The sequence below is a fragment of the Sminthopsis crassicaudata genome, chromosome 1 (genome assembly GCF_048593235.1).
Source record: "Sminthopsis crassicaudata isolate SCR6 chromosome 1, ASM4859323v1, whole genome shotgun sequence".
Lineage (NCBI taxonomy): Eukaryota > Metazoa > Chordata > Mammalia > Dasyuromorphia > Dasyuridae > Sminthopsis > Sminthopsis crassicaudata.
In genome coordinates this window covers 477,164,298-477,181,208 of record NC_133617.1, presented here as the reverse complement: position 1 = coordinate 477,181,208, position 16,911 = coordinate 477,164,298, and the positions used below count along the sequence as shown (strand labels likewise).

At 33.8% G+C, this 16,911-nt stretch overlaps 1 protein-coding gene across 1 annotated transcript in view; it reads right to left on the bottom strand.

The window, feature by feature from the left end:
- DNAAF5 (dynein axonemal assembly factor 5) overlaps positions 1–16,911 on the bottom strand; it is a 59,901-nt gene that overhangs the window by 18,209 nt on the left and 24,781 nt on the right. The window contains exons 6-7 of the mRNA XM_074281092.1: positions 11,067–11,279; positions 6,857–7,000 (exon numbers count right to left, since the gene is read on the bottom strand). Of these exons, the coding sequence (XP_074137193.1) occupies positions 6,857–7,000; positions 11,067–11,279 (357 nt within the window). The remainder of the gene's footprint in view (positions 1–6,856; positions 7,001–11,066; positions 11,280–16,911) is intronic.

The window sequence follows — 16,911 nt, the reverse complement described above, 5'->3', positions numbered from 1 at the left end:
CATATCCCAAGGATGTCATTGACAGAAAGGCATTATAAACCCCAAAATATTTATAGCAGCACTTTTTGTGGTAGCAAATAAATGGAAACAAGTAGATGACCATGGTTGAAGAATGGCTAAACACATTTTTGTACATAGATGTTGTGAAATATTACTGTGTTGTATGTAAGCAACAACAAGAAGAAAAGAAATAACATATGACTAGATATGGAAGTATGGAAAGACAGAACTGATGCAATGAAGCAAGCAATAGACTAGAAAACAATATACATAATGCCTACAACAATGTAAATCGAAAAACCAGCACAACAAAAAAAGCTAAAAATGTAAGTTGCAAAATTATAAAGACTCTGAAGAACAAATATGACTCTGAAGAAGAGACTTTTTCCCTAATCCTCTTCAAAGATGAGAGGAAGTCACAGAAGTGGAACATGGTACCGACTGGTTTTACTCATTTTCTCCCTCCTCTTTTTTGTTAGGAAGAAAGGAAAAAAGGAATGGAGGGAGGGAGGGAGGGAGAGAGGGAGGGAAAGATTATTTGTTATATGGGATAGGTCTCCTGGAGGGGGAAGAAGGGAATGAATACATAGGATTAATTTAAGTGATGAAAAAACAAAAGATAGCAATTAAAGTTTAACAAGGAGGGAAACTAGGAGGGAAGACACCCCATAGGTAGAGGTCAGTATAGGAACTTAGGGGATCTAGGACAAAAACCAAGCAGAGCCAATCACCTCACTCAACAGGGAAGAGAAATTACCTCTGGTAAAAAATAAAAATAAATCTAAGTCAGGAATTAAAGCTGGAGAAATAATAAATCAAAGACCAGTACAAAGTTGCAAATAGAGAATTCCCCAAAAGAAAAAACAAGTAGCTCCACAATAACTGCAAATACAGAAACAAAAGGGAAAAAAACCAAAAAAACAAACCATTTTCCACAAGGACTACATGAATATCTAAAAGAAATTAAGAGGTAAAAAAATGAAATAAATCTCTGGAGAAAAGGATAGAAAGGAGAATAAATAGAGAAAGTGGTAAACTTTATCCATGAAATGAACCCCCTGGTGGATGCCCATCAGTTGGGCAAGGGGGGCTGCATAAGTTGTGGTACATGAATGTTATGGAATATTATTGTTCTATAAGAAACAATCAGCAGGATATTTTAGAGAGGGCTGGGGAGACTTACATGAACTGATAATACTATGTGAAGTGAATAGAACCAATAGAACATTGTACACAGCAACAACAAGGTTTTGTGATGATCAATTCTGATGGTCGTGGCTCTTTTCAACAGCGAGGTGATTCAGGCCAATTCCAATAGACTTGTGATGGAGAGAGCCATCTGCACCCAGAGATAGGGCTGTGGGGACTGAATGTGGATTACAGCATAGTATGTTCACCTTTTTTGTTATCTGCTTACTTTTTCTTTTTTTTCTTATTTTTTTTCCTTTTTAATCTGATTTTCTTGTGTAGCATTATAAATGTGGAAAATATGTAGTACCGAAGAATTATACATGTTTAACACATATTGTAATACTTCCTTTCCAGGGGAAGGAAGAGGTGTGGGGAAGAGACGGAGAAAAATTTGGAACACAAGGTTTTACAAAGTGATGTTGCATTTATTTTGAAAATAAAAAGCTATTATTTTAAAAATACATAATAATTATTGATTAAAGAAATGCAAATAAAAGAAATAAAACTCCTGAAAACCAGAACAGAACAAACAAATCAATGACTTCATGAAAAGAAAAAATATTAGAAGAAAATGAAAAAATAAAAAATAAAACAGAAGGAAATGATTATCAAAAACAGTTAACTTAAAGAGCAGGTCAAAGAGATCATTTAAACTCACTTAACTCCCTGAAAATTATAAGGAAAAAAATTTAATAAATAATAAACAAAAACTGCCTAGATCTATTAAACCAGAGAACAAAATAAAAATTGGAAGAATCAGCCAATTACTCCCTAAAAGGAACTCCAAGACTTACATCAACTGATGCTGAGTGAAATGAATAGAACCAGAAGATCGCTGTACACTTCAATACTGTATGAGGATGTATTCTGATGGAAGTGGAAATCTTCAACATAAAGAAGATCCAACTCACTTCCAGTTGATCAATGATGGACAGAGATAACTACACCCAGAGAAGGAACACTGGGAAGTGAATGTAAATTGTTAGCACTACTGTCTATCTACCCAGGTTACTTATACCTTTGGAATCTAATACTTAATGTGCAACAAGAAAATGGTATTTACACACATATATTGTATCTAGTTTATATTGTAAAACATGTAAAATGTATGGGATTGCCTGTCATCGGGGGGAGGGAGTGGAGGGAGGCGGAGGTTAATTTGGAAAAAATGAATACAAGGGATAATGTTATTTTAAAAAATTGCTCATGCATATATACCGTGGGAAAAAAATTCTAAATAAAAATAAATAAATAAATGAATAAACAAACAAACAAACAGATAAATAAATAAATAAAAGGAACTCCAAAAGGAAAGATTTCAGGAATATCAGAGCCAAAATACTGAGCTCCTATATAAAACAAAAAATATTGCAAATAATCAGAAAGAAGCACTTGAAGTGCCAAGGAACTACATGCAGGATCATACAAGTCCTGGCAACTTCTACTATGCATGAGAAATCTTGGAATGCAATATTCCAAAAGGAAAAAGATATAGGCTTGCAACAAAGAAAACTCACTCTGTAAAGCTGAATATAATCCAATATGGCAGGGTGGGAGATAGGGAGGTAGGAGACAGGAAGGATTTTTAATGGACTAAAGGACTTTCAAACATTTCTGATGAGAAGATCAAACTTGAGTAGGAATTTTGGGATATAAACACAAGAGAATCCTAGAAAGATAAATTTGAGTAACTGGAAAGAACTGTATGATGAACTAGTGCTAATAATGTTAAAGAGGAAGTAAAAATGTATACTCTTCAGAATTTTGATGTCTTTGAAAGATAGTGAGAGAATTAAATAAGAAAAATGCAGGTCTTAGGTAGTGGATTAGTTCTCTTTTAAGGGGGAAAAAAGGATGGTAAAGGAGGAATGGACTAGTGTAGAAACAAAGACAAATGAAATGGAATTTAGTATTTCTCACAATTGGGATATGTTAGAAAAGGATAAAATGGGTAAAAGGGTAAAAAGAAAAATGTTTGTGGCAGCCCTTTTTGTAGTGGCTAGAAACTGGAAAATGAATGGATGTCCATCAATTGGAGAATGGTTGGGTAAATTATGGTATATGGATGTTATGGAATATTATTGTTCTGTAAGAAATGACCAGTAGGATGAATACAGAGAGGCTTGGAGAGACTTACATCAACTGATGCTAAGTGAAATGAGCAGAACTAGAGATCATTATACACTTCAACAACAATACTATATGAGGATGTATTCTGATGGAAGTGGATATCTTCAACATAGAGAAGAGCTAATCCAATTCCATTGATCAATGATGGACAGAATCAGCTACATCTAGAGAAGGAACACTGGGAAATGAGTGTAAACTATGAGCATTTTTTGTTTTTCTCCTCAGATTATTTTTACCTTCCGAATCCAATTCTTCCTTTGCAACAACAACAAAAACAAAATTCGGTTCTGCACATATATATTGTACCTAGGATATACTATAACATATTTAATATGTATGGGAATGCCTGCCATCTAAGGGAGGGAGTGGAGGAAAGGAGGGGAAAATTCGGAACAGAAGGGAGTACAAGGGATAAGGTTGTAAAAAATTACCTATGCATATGTACTGTCAAAAAAAATGTTATACTGGGACACTGATACATTGTTGGTGGAGTTGTGAAAGAATCCAGCCATTCTGGAGAGCAATTTGGAACTATGCCCAAAAAGTTAACAAGCTGTGCATACCCTTTGACCCAGCCGTACTACTACTGGGTTTATATCCCAAAGAAATACTAAAGAAGGGAAAGGGACCTGTATGTGCCAAAATGTCTGTGGCAGCTCTTTTTGTAGTGGCTAGAAACTGGAAAATGAATGGATGCCCATCAATTGGAGAATGGTTGGGTAAATTATGGTATGTGAAGGTTATGGAATATTATTGTTCTGTAAGAAATGACCAGCAGGAGGAATACAGAGAGGCTTGGAGAGACTTACATCAACTGATGCTGAGTGAAATGAACAGAACCAGAAGATCGCTGTACACTTCAATGCTGTATGAAGATGTATTCTGATGGAAGTGGTTATCTTCAACATAAAGAAGATCCAACTCACTTCCAGGTGATCAATGATGGACAGAAATAATTACACCCAGAGAAGAACACTGGGAAGTGAATGTAAATTGTTAGCACTACTGTCTATCTACCCAGGTTACTTATACCTTCGGAATCTAATACTTAATGTGCAACAAGAAAATGGTATTTACACACATATATTGTATCTAGTTTATATTGTAACACATGTAAAATGTATGGGATTGCCTGTCATCGGGGGGAGGGAATCGAGGGAGGGGGGGATAATTTGGAAAAATGAATACAAGGGATAATATTATTAAAAAAAAAATTACTCATGCATATATACTGTGAAAAAAAATTCTAAATAAAATAAAATTTAAAAATGTTATAATTATAAAATTAATAAAAAATTAAAAAAAGAAAAGGATATAAGTATGGAAGAAAAAGTGGGGAGATCAAGCATCCTCTTTATCTGAAAAGGACAAGAAAGATTGAACACACACAAATGTACACAAAAGTTTGGTGTAGAAATATATTATAAACTAAACAGAGAAACAAGCAGGGATAGAGAAGAGAATGGATAGCCAAGAAACATAATAAGGAAGTCACATAATGGAATGCTCACATTTCTGATCCTGAAGAAGACATTAAAAGGGAGGGTGTAAAGAAGAAAAGCAAAGAATTAAAACCTAAAATTGTGCTTTGGATTGTCTCTTAGACCATTGGGCAATGGCTGAATAAACTGTGGAATATGAACGTGAATGATGAATATGAATTTATGAGAAGAAATGAAGAGACAATTTCAAAGAATTCTGGGGTAGCATATGAACTGACACAATGAAGACAGCAGAACTAAAACAATATATACAAAGACAGTGACATTGTAAAGACAAACACCTCTGAAAAACTCCAAGAACTCTGAACAAAGCTAACCATTTATTCAGAGCACCCACAATGAAGCATGCCCCTCACCGCTTATGATGGACACAAGGAGTAGAAAGATAATTATTTTGGTTCATGACCACCATGCAAATTTTGTTTACCTCACTATGCTTATTTGTTACAAGAGACTTATTTAATTCATTCTTTCTTTCTCTTGATTAACTAGAAAGTGGGGAGAAAGAAAGGCTAGAAATAATGATGCCTGAAATGTTTTTCCTGTTTCAATTAAGAATAAAAAAGTCAAGAAAAAGGTAATTCTACATAAATTCAAAATACTTCGGGAGACTATTGTATTATACAGCATTTTCACTCGAAATTTGGAACACAGAACTACAGGAAAGAAATTATCATTTTTTAAGGAGGTGGGCACAAATTTCTATTCTTCCCACCACTAAAAAAAAACCCTTCAAACCAAACGACTCATATCATATATTAAAAATTCTCCACCTGAGTAACATTAAACAATAAATTCACCAAATTGATTTTTTTCCCCTTTATTCAGCTCTTTCACCTCTTCCTGGACTTTAAAGTAAAAAAAGGACTTTAGCCAGCTTCTAAAGCCAGGGGCAATCTATTAAAGATGTCCAGTTGATAAAGTAGGCCTCCTTTTAACTTGTATCTTTTCCTCTTTTTCCTCAGGGCTTAAAAATATTAGGAAGTATTCAAGTCACCCTTATGATAACTCCTTGGTGGCCTCTCCCAGTCTGTTTTTCAAAACCTGCTTCTTAATTTGACGGTGGTTCAACTTCCTTCTCTATTGCTGCTAGGCACCATATATTTCCAGGGCCTATCTTTTGCCAGTATTTATGGCCCTATCAGTGACAACCTGTCTCCTAAGCATATGCCCTTTAGGAAGATTGTTTGTAAAAACAGAAATGAAACAAAGTTTAAACAGGTACCAAACAGGTGAGAGGATGCAAAGAGATTCCTAAAATACAAAGCTTCAGGTAAGGCACACCAGGTCTTCTAAATTCTTTGGGAAGGTCTCACTTTGTCATGCTAATGGCAGAACTAAGTTTCAGAGAAAAATTGCCTAAGGTCAATCAGGAAATAGAGAAAACAGCAAAGAAAAAATGCTTTTCAGCCTGAAAACAGCATATGATTAAAACAGGGAAAATGACAAATCATTCCAGCAAATCCTTTCAATTATGAAGTTTGGAGGAAGTTCAGAGGTTAGTGAGTGAGTGTGTGTGTAGTGTGTATGTATATCTATGCATCCATATAAACAATGGAGAAAAAAATTACTTAGTAAAATTGGATCACAATTGAGTAGAGAAATAATAGTATTATTTTCCCACTCTTGACATTTAGCCACAAATGAAAGTACTTTTTCTTTAATGAAAACTTAAATGCATAGAATAAAGTTTATAGCAGATTTGTTGCATGCTTCTTTTGCCAAAGATTCTAAAATTAAGACTCCAATTTAATTTTGTCTTCACTCTTAGATACTAAAATAAATTGGCAGTTGGAGGCTATATAAAATGCTATGTATACCCTAAGGCCACATCTTGAGTGACTCATTCCAAATGTTCTAAATTCTTTAATCTTGGCTAGTCAGTTTGAGTCATGTGTGCCTGAGGCTTGAAACTCAAGATCAGAAAAGATTTATAGAAGATAGTTCCATTTCATTTGGAGAAATAATCATCTTTCTAGTAGTAAGCTTCATCTTGTCAAGAAGGAAAGAAGGGAGTTCTCAATTAAACTCACCTTATCATGAAGGCCTGCGGCACCTGCGACTGCCATGACTGTCACCAAAACTTCCATGAGTTGCAAACTTGATTCTTTGCAATCTTCCTGACCCACTTGAATTAATGCTTGTACACAACAAAGCAATTGCTCCATATAATGGCTCTATAGAAAATGTGCAAGTAATACAATTAATCATTTAAAATTATATGACAGATTAGGTTAAGCCATATGATCTTGTATAAATCAGTCTCTCTGAGTATGATTCCTCATCAGTAAAATGAGCAAATTATATCAGTTGAAAGGTCCCTTTCCAGTTTAAAATCCTATGATTTTAGTATATAGTGCTTTAAGGTTCAAAAAGCTCTTTAAATATATTATCTCATTTGATTTGATCCAGTCAACAGTACTGTGAAGTAGGTGCTATAATATATTAAGATAAAGAAACTAAGGGGCAGCTAGGTGGCGCAGTGGATAGAGCACCAGCCTTGAATTCAGGAGGACCCTAGTTCAAATTTGATCTCAGACACTTAACACTTCCTAGCTGTGTGACCCTGGGCAAGTCACTTAACCCCAGCCTCAAAAATAAACAAACAAACAAAAAAAAACCTAAAGCTAATAGAAGGTAGCTTGCCAGAAGTCACATGGCCAGTAAGCATCTGAGGCAGGATTCAAACTTTTTGATTTCATATCTGACATTCTATCTGCTACACTGCTTATTTGCCTTCAAAATAACTATCATAATCAAGATGATTAAATTTTAAAATCCAGTAGGGCACAAAAATTTTGCTTTATCCATTTCTTTCCTTGAAGGCATCCCACATTAAACATTAATAAATTATTGCTGACAGATCAAATTATTGCTGTATACTATAACTGGGCCAGGGTCTGGATGGAATATCAATCTTAAACAACCTGGATGGATGGAACAGGGAACTTTGAGGCTGAATGTAGGTTTGGATATGGGTCTATCAGCCAAAGACCTGAGCTAAAATGTGAGCATGCTTTTGTTCTCTATTTAAAATTTTATTTTCCTCCTTTTATTTGAGTTATGATTTGCTTACAAATACTTTGTCTGGTTTCCTTTCATCTCAGAGTAATGACTTTGAGGTCTAGACATAAGTACTTACTTAAATGGGTATCAAATTATAAACAAGAGTTAATAAATCCAATTTTTTAAAAAGTAGAAGTCTATATTACTCTAGCTATGTTGCCTAATTACATATGCAAAAATTAAGGTTCATGAAATACAGATACACACATATACTATATCTATTATGATATGTGTACACACACAAATAAAAATATATGTGAGATTTTCAACAGGTGAACATTTGAAAATGGAACTGATATAGAAAAATCTTTTGGGTAAAAATGATTATATATTTTTAAATTATAGTTTTTCTTAGTTGTAATAAAATTTTAGTCAGTGAATTTTCAATATCTTTCAAGGAAAAAAATTATAACAGGAATACTACCCTATGTATTGATTGAATGCTATATACAAAATTGTCTTAAACTTGTACATTTGATATCTGTGTACATAAGAAGAGATTTTAACAATATAGTAATGGTAAATATTTTAAAAAGAAAAAACCAAACCCTATTTGTTTATGGAATAATGGAAAAATGGAATAGACATTTAAGTTATCATACATATTTCCTTATTTCACTTACCTGTTACTAAACAAACATTTCAAAGAAAAGGATCAAGTTCCTTTCTTTCAGTTAAGCTCCAGGTGCAGGACTTGGCTCAAGACCCTTGGGAAACTGCCTTTTACTAAAACTTAAGACTTGCAGCCAACAATAAAGGAGGTATTCCCCTTCAAACGGACCTTCCATTTAAATTGTACCTCTATGAATTATGTTTTTATATATGAATTATTTTCAGTTTTATTTAAAACATTTTTCTTCACTTTTATGAAATAAATTAACTTTCTGGTAGCACTGTTTTCATTAAAAAACAAAAAAACTCATCAAACTCATTATAAAATGCTTGGACCTTTGCTCTAGGTTTGAGTCAGAACTGCTTTGGATCAAGGTAGGGATTTGAACTGTCTTCTTTTTTTTCCTGCAAAATCATTTAAATGCATTAGAAATCTGTCTATAGTAAGAGTTTCCTAGTCTCCTTAATGTTTCTTGGGAATATGTTATCAAAAACATATTTACATAACAAAGTGACAAAATCAAAGTAATTTTGAGGAGTTAACTTTAAACAACTGTATTTTTTGAATGAGCATTTTTGAAAGGTCTCTTAAAGGTTATTGGAAGAAATAAAATACTATTAAGGGGAAAAAAATTTTAAAAAGAGAAAAAATATCTGGAAATTTGTTTTTTTAGTGGACAAACCATTAGATTTGAAGACAGAACATGCTCTCTAACCCTGAGGATTACTATTTCTGAATAAGTGATTAAATCTGGTGGGGACCAACACAAAGAAAGTATATTTTTCCTGATAAAAAGTTTTTGGTATGTAAGGCATATGTATCTTTTTGATGCTTGGGAGACTTATAAATTTTATGCTTCCAGAATATTTTATAAAGGGCAAGAATTTGTAGGAAAGAGAATCAAAGGATTAAAAACAAATAAACAATCCACAAACAGCAAAATGAGATCATGTGATTTCTCTGGGCATACTTAGACTACATTCAGGCCAAGCTGTCTGAGAAAAATTGAAAAATTAATAATTCATACAATAGCATTACATAGCTGAAATAGAATCTTTTCCATGTTTAACAAAAATCTTAAAAATGTATTCCAGTATTAACATTTCAGAAATTGATAATGGTTAACAGATTCAGTGGCCATCACATAATGACAAAATCAGCAAGAATTTGTCTTCTACTATGCTACCTTGAATTACTTAACGCCTACTTTTTATCCAGCAGCTGTCAACAAAGTCTCAAAACAACCCTGGATTTCTAATCAGGTGCAAATGCCAAATTCTTATGGCATAGTCTTAACATATAAGGGAAAAGCTGGTGAGTCCTATTGTAAATTGACATGACCAAGGCATATTATAAAACTGATCCTACGCATATATTTTCAGGTAATAAGTGTATCATCCTGTAACAAAAACAAAGCAATTTTTCCAACTAAAAGCAACTAAAAATTACCTATAACCTAAATTGTTTTAACTCTGGGAATAATATATTAATAATATAATTTTAAATTGAGCAGATTCATAACAAATGCAAATTTTATAATAAAAGATTAATTTGTCAGGCTTGATCATTTTAAACACTTCCATTAGGGTGGCATTTTAAATCAGATAATGAAAAATGCAAAAGTATTAGTTAATTGGTTAACTTACATAAAATACAATTTGGAATGACAATTTGGAATACAGGAAAGATTTGTTACCTAAGTTTACAGCAATGGTCCAAATTAGAGTTTAGTTATGGCTATGGTGCTATGTAATTTTGAGTGTGTAAAGTTTTTTTGGTATAAGTTTTTCATCTGTAGATTGTGAATAAAGAAGTAAATCCCTAACTCTTTCATACTGATGTTGTGGAGATAAAGGAGTTGCTTATTAAGAATAGAGACTATCTTAGTTTTATCTTAGGATCCCAGTGCCTACTACAGTGATTTAAACAAGAAAACTAAGGGATGAGAAAGATAATGTCCCCAAATAATACAGAGAGTAAAGAGTCAGAATTCAAACCCAGATTCTAATTTCAAATCTTTGGTTCTTGTACTTGTACCACACTGATTCTTATGAGAGAGAATTAGATTTTATGTTGAAGAAATCAGTTTAAAATCAGAAGATTTTAAACTGATATGGAATTTTCAATATATCAATAAGAGTAGCTCACATTTTAATAACACTATATATATATATATATATATATATATATATATTTTTTTTTTAAATAAGTATTCTCTCCAATTTGGTAAGATAGCTGGTATAAGAATTAGTATACACTTTAACAGGTGCAGAAAATGAGTTTGTCTATGATCACTGGGCAATACTAGTCAAAACCATAAATTCAAAAACCAGCCCTAACTTCAAATCTGATGAGGTTTTTTAATACCATCTCTGGTGAAAAAGCATCTTGTGACAATGAAAAGCTCAATAACATCAGAGAATTGATGGCCTCATATAGATACATTGTCAATGCCATAATATTCCAATAGTCATAGTTTGATATTAACAAAATATATAGCAACACCAAATGCTTCTTGCCAAATGCATAACTCTGACATATTCCCATTTTGTAAATATTCTTACATCTTCAGATCCTTGACAAATCTGTGTCTGTGACAGGTAGCTGGCAATGCTATTTAGATGAGGTTTAAGGGATTGTCTCGAACAGCCTCTAGTAACTGCAGCCAGGACCATCAGACAAGATGGACGAAGTGATTTTTTCAGTGCTGGCAAGATTAATTTCAGAAAGACTTCAGGGTTGACAAATGTTCCAATCAGCTCTGCTGATTTTATACACTGTAAGAGAAACCAAATATGTGAAAATTAAAAGGATTATTTTGAAAACACAAAGAACAAATAACATATCCATGGGTTTTCCTTTCCTGCTCTTGAATGGTTTCTGTCTGCTTTAATCCTGCACATTTGAAATGTTTTAGCAATTGCCTTCTATTGTTTCTACTCATCAAGTGCTGATTATATTTATATACACACACACACACACACACACACACACACACACACACACACACACATAAAAATCTTTCTGGCACGTAACTATAAAGCTCACAAGACAAATAAGTTTTTTTTCAACATCAGATAATTTTTACAAAAAGTTTAATTCATAGCAATAAAGTATATAATTTTTAGGATAGTATAAATCTAAATTATATATCCTAGATTTAGAATTTATTTCTCTTCTTCCCTTCAATTTCTGAAGTAATATGTGAATGACTAGAAACAGCTTGTTTAAATAATCACCCAATTTTTATTTTATCTTTGTAACGCTGTCAAGATAGTTTTTGAATTAGAATTCCAAATAAAACCTTCAGTAGCATGGTAAAACACATTGTCTCTGGGTGAGCATAACTGAGATTAAAAAATAATAACTAAGAATTGGTCTTATAGTAGTTTTCTGCTATGACTTTTGGGAGGGCTCAATTCACTTGCTTCAAATGGAAATGTGAAGCTAGAAGAAAATGATGTAAATGGAACTCCTTTCCAAGTAGAAAAGAAAGCTGCATAACATAACAATTAAGATTTATTGAATACCAAAAGCATACTCAGTCCTTTAGAAAACAAATTAAACTGTTGGTCTAGAGAGAATAAATACCAATATTCCTGCTAAAAACAGGTAATTATACCAGAAAAGAAACAAAAATTTTCTTTTCTTTCTTTTTTTTTTTTTAAATTTTTATTTTATAATTATAACTTTTTTTTTTTTTGACAGTTCATTGCATGGATAATTTTTTACAGCATTATCCCTTGCACTCACTTCTGTTCCAATTTTTCCCTTCCTTCCCTCCACCCCTTCCCCTGGATGGCAGCCAGTCTTATACATGTTAGATATGTTATAGTATATCCTAGATACAATAGATGTGTGCAGAACCAAATTTCTTGTTGCATAGGAAGAACTGGATTCAGAAGGTAAAAATAACCTGGGAAGAAAAACAAAAATGCAAACAGTTTACACTCATTTCCCAGTGTTCCTTCTCTGGGTGTAGCTGATTCTGTCCATCATTGATCAATTGGAACTGAATTAGATCTTCTCTTTTTCGAAGATATCCACTTCCATTAGAATACATCCTCATACAGTATCATTGTTGAAGTATATAATGATCTCCTGGTTCTACTCATTTCACTCAGCATCAGTTCATGTAAGTCTCTCCAAGCCTCCCTGTATTCATCCTGCTGGTCATTTCTTATAGAACAATAATATTCCATAATATTCATGTACCATAATTTACCCAACCATTCTCCAATTGATGGGCATCCCTTCATTTTCCAATTTCTAGCCACTACGAAAAGGGCTGCCACAGACATTTTGGCACATACAGGTCCCTTTCCCTTCTTTAGTATTTCTTTGGGATATAAGCCCAGTAGTAGCACACCTGGATCAAAGGTATGCACATTTTGATAAGAAACAAAAATTTTCATATAGTGAATGGTCATCTATCAGAATTTTTCAGAAAAAAGAAAATAAATGGAGTTTATATATAAAATCTTAATAGAAAATTAACTATTTTTACCAGAAAAACAAAAACAAAAACCTCACAGAATCTTTATATTATCCATGCCAAGCACATTAACTGAGGGTGTTTCTCAACATTCTGTCTCAATATCTCTTCCCTTCTCTTTCTAATCTCCCTCACTTTGTAAGTTCATAAGTGTAATTCTTCATCTCTATTCTGTTTATTATCAGATTTACCTATCTACCCCTAGTCTTTCCCTCTGGTTCCAGTCCTGAACCAAAATTATCTAGTGGACATTTCAAACAGGACATCCTATAAGCAACTCAAACTCTTCCTGTCCAAAAAAAAAAAAAAAAAGCTCATTAACTTTTTTCTCCAAGCCTCTTCTGAACTTCCTGGTAACTATCCAGTGGACTATCACCCATCTAATCACCAAGGTTTACAGCTTTGATATCATCCTTGACTCTTCATTCTTACTTCACATATCCAATTAGTTATGGAAACTTGATGTTTTTGATTCCAAATCTCTCATTTATTATGTATTTTTTCCCTCTACTCAGAGAACCATTAGCCTAGTTCAGGCCTTCATTATCTCTCAAAGGAACCATCTCATTGTAGTAAGTCATAGTTGCTCTCCTTAAATCAAGTCTCTCCTTCCTCTATTTCATTCTCCATAGAGCTGCTAAAGAGAGATATTCCTAAATGGAATTTAAAGTTTTTCACACCCTCCGACCATCCTCTGTTCTCAATCCTCTTCTACATTACTCCATGCAAACTATGATACAGCCACCCTGACTTTTTGTTACTCAACTTGTCATTCCATTTCCCATTAACATGCCTTTGCACTGGATATTCCCTAATTTTGGAATGCTCTCCCTGATTTCCTTCAGGATTCTGTTCCAGGGCTTCCTTCTACATGAAACTTTTCCTATTTCCCTTCTCTTTTAGTATCTTCTTCTCCTTCAAGTTTACCTTGCCTTTGTTTTATGTTTCTTATATCCCTATGTACATGTTTTCACCATTAGAATATAAACGGCTTCAGGCTCAAACTAGTCTGTTTTTGTTTTTTAATCCTTACTTCCTACCCCAACACTTGGCATATAGTAAGCTATTAATAAATATACTAGGATAATCAAAGCCATGGGAGCTGATGAGATTACCAAGAAAGAGACCATAGAGACAGAAAGAAGGCCTAAGGGGTGGAGGGGAAACAAGAAAAAAGGAAAAACAAACAGATAAACAGAAAGACAGATGGATGGATGGAAGGAAGAAAGGAAGGAAAGGAGGAAGGAAAAGGGAAGAAAGAAGAGAGGAAGGAAGGCAGAAAGGAAAGAAGAGAAAGAAAGAAAAGGACTAAGACAAAGTCTTACAGAACACTTATAGTTAGAAGGCATGATATAGATGATAAAATGGCAAAGAAAAATGAATGGTTAAACAGAAGGAAAATCAAGAGAGTTAAATGAAAAGCCAAAGACAGTGCCAAGAAGGTAGAGTAGTAGGAAATAGTACAGCTGAGTTCATTTCAAACAGACCTAGAAAATGTACCAGACTGAATATGAAAATCCAGGAAACATTATAATGAGTCATTTTTCCAGCCCAGGTCAGCACAAGCCTGTACCTACTAAAGCTGTAGTTGGTCAAGAAGCCAACTGGCATGGGGAGTTCTTCAATCCCTAGGGAGAGGTTGTGCAACAGAATAAGAGAAGGTCCCAGATCCATACCACCTGATGATGAAGGCACCATCAGATCCATAATGGAGTACTGCCATGGGGACAGGTGCCACCTAGTAGCTTTGTTGCCCTATTAATCAGTTTCCAATCAAAGACAAGAGAATTAAGAAGGGGACCCACTGGTAAAGGTGGAAATTGAGGGACTGAACAAGTTGTATGACTGTGAAGGAATATTACTGAGCATGATCGTTTCAGAAAAAACTGGAAAGACATGAACTGATACAAAATGAAATCAGCAGGATGAAAAGAATACTGTACATGGTAAAAGCAATATTGTATTAACTATCAAATGTGAAAAAACATAGCTACTCTGATTAACATGATCTACAGTAATTCCACAGGACCCATAACAAAAAATGCTATCTTACCTCAAGAATTAATGAACTCTGAATACAGATTAAAGAATACTTTTTTCACTTTATATTTCTTGCTTTTTATTGTTTTTGCAACAAGGCTAATGTGGATATATATTTTGCATTATTTCACATGTATAATTGATATCACATTGCTTATCTTCTCAGTGGATGGAGGGAAGGCAGGAAGCAAGAGAAATTGAAACTAAAAAGAATTTTTTTTTTTAATAAAATGAATGAATGTATATATGAAAACTTAAACACAGGATGATGTTCCTGGGTAGGGAACCCATGTACTGAGAAAGAAGGAAATTCTGAAAAAAGCAACAGGGATATGGCTCAGATCCTAGGAGCAAAGTAGGATCTCTGTCCAAGATCTAGCCCAGCCTGCAGAGGAATAACGAGGGTAGAAATCTCAGACCCAAGGGAAACCTATGAGTCTGTCTCTCTAAACCAACAGAGTTTTCCAGCTGATTGATAAAAGGTGGAATACAGCAGTAATGATTGTCCAGACCAAAGCCCAGATGAGGAACCTGTAGAGCTAAGATCAGAAGGACAGCAGTCTTATTCTGAATGAGTACTTCAGGAGTACTGAAATCTTGCAGATTTCCCAGTCAGTCACTGAGAGCCTGGACTAACATAACACTCAATAAATACCTCAAAAAAAGACCAGGACCAGCCCAAACATTTCCTCTAGAAATATAGTAGAGTCCAATTCTAACATCAAGTCAAAAGTCATGAAATAGGGTGGAAGAATGAGCAAACAAAAAGAAACCCCCAAAAAAGAGCTATTATGATGGCAAGAACCTCAAGACAAATCTATAGGAGAATGACTCCAGAACGTCTATAAGCAAAGTCTCAGGAAAAACACAGCTTGAGCACAAACTGAACTAGAAGTCTTGGAGGAGATGAAACTAAAGATGAAGAGTTAAAAAAAAAGTTTGTACAAATGGAAGGAGAGCACTTGAGAAACCAAATTGGAAAATAAACGAGAACTATGGAAAAAAGAACTGAAAAGAAAATTAACAGCTTGGTGCAAACAAGAAGCCTGAAAATTAAAATGAACCAAAGAGAAACCAATGATTCCAAGAGACAACAAGAAATATTAAAAACAAAGAACATTTAAGATAAACGATAGCAAAAACAATTGACCTGGAAAAAAAGATCATGGGGGGAAAAAAATTCTGAATACTAAGACAAAGGGAAAAAAAGAGTTCAGGGATTGTATTTCAAGAAATCTTGGGGAAAAAACCTACCCAAATATCTCAGAACCCTCAGAGGTCAAAGAGGAAATAAAAAGAATTCAATAATCATTTCCTGAAACAAACCAAAATGAAAATTTCCAGGAATATCATGATGAAAATCCAGAGCTTCTTTGTACAGGAAAAAATTAAGTACTGCAAATGTTAGGAAAAAAGAATTTAAATTTAAAAAAATTTAAATAAGTGAGGAGTCACAGTTGGAATTAAACAGTAAAAATTTAGTAGTGATCACTCTCAAGGACACATTCTAAGGATCTTGGAATACTAAATTCTAGAAGGCAAATGATACAGGCTTACCAAGAAGAAGAATTTATCCAGCACAAATGATTATCAACAGACTTTTAAAAAAACACAAGTCTTCCAAGCATTCCTCATAAAAATATCAGAGGTGCAGAGAAACTTGTAAATAGGAAAGGGGAGAAGTGGGGGAGTGGGATTCAAGGGGAAAGAATTGTTATGGGCCAGAACTTGAAACAAGGTGCTAAGTCAGTGGAATTGATAGAAATAATAATTATTTAATTTAGCATGGTTCAGTATGATTGATTTAATCCTACAAGGAGATGTTATGGGCCAGAACTTGAAACAAGGTACTAAGTGAAATTGAGACAGATTCA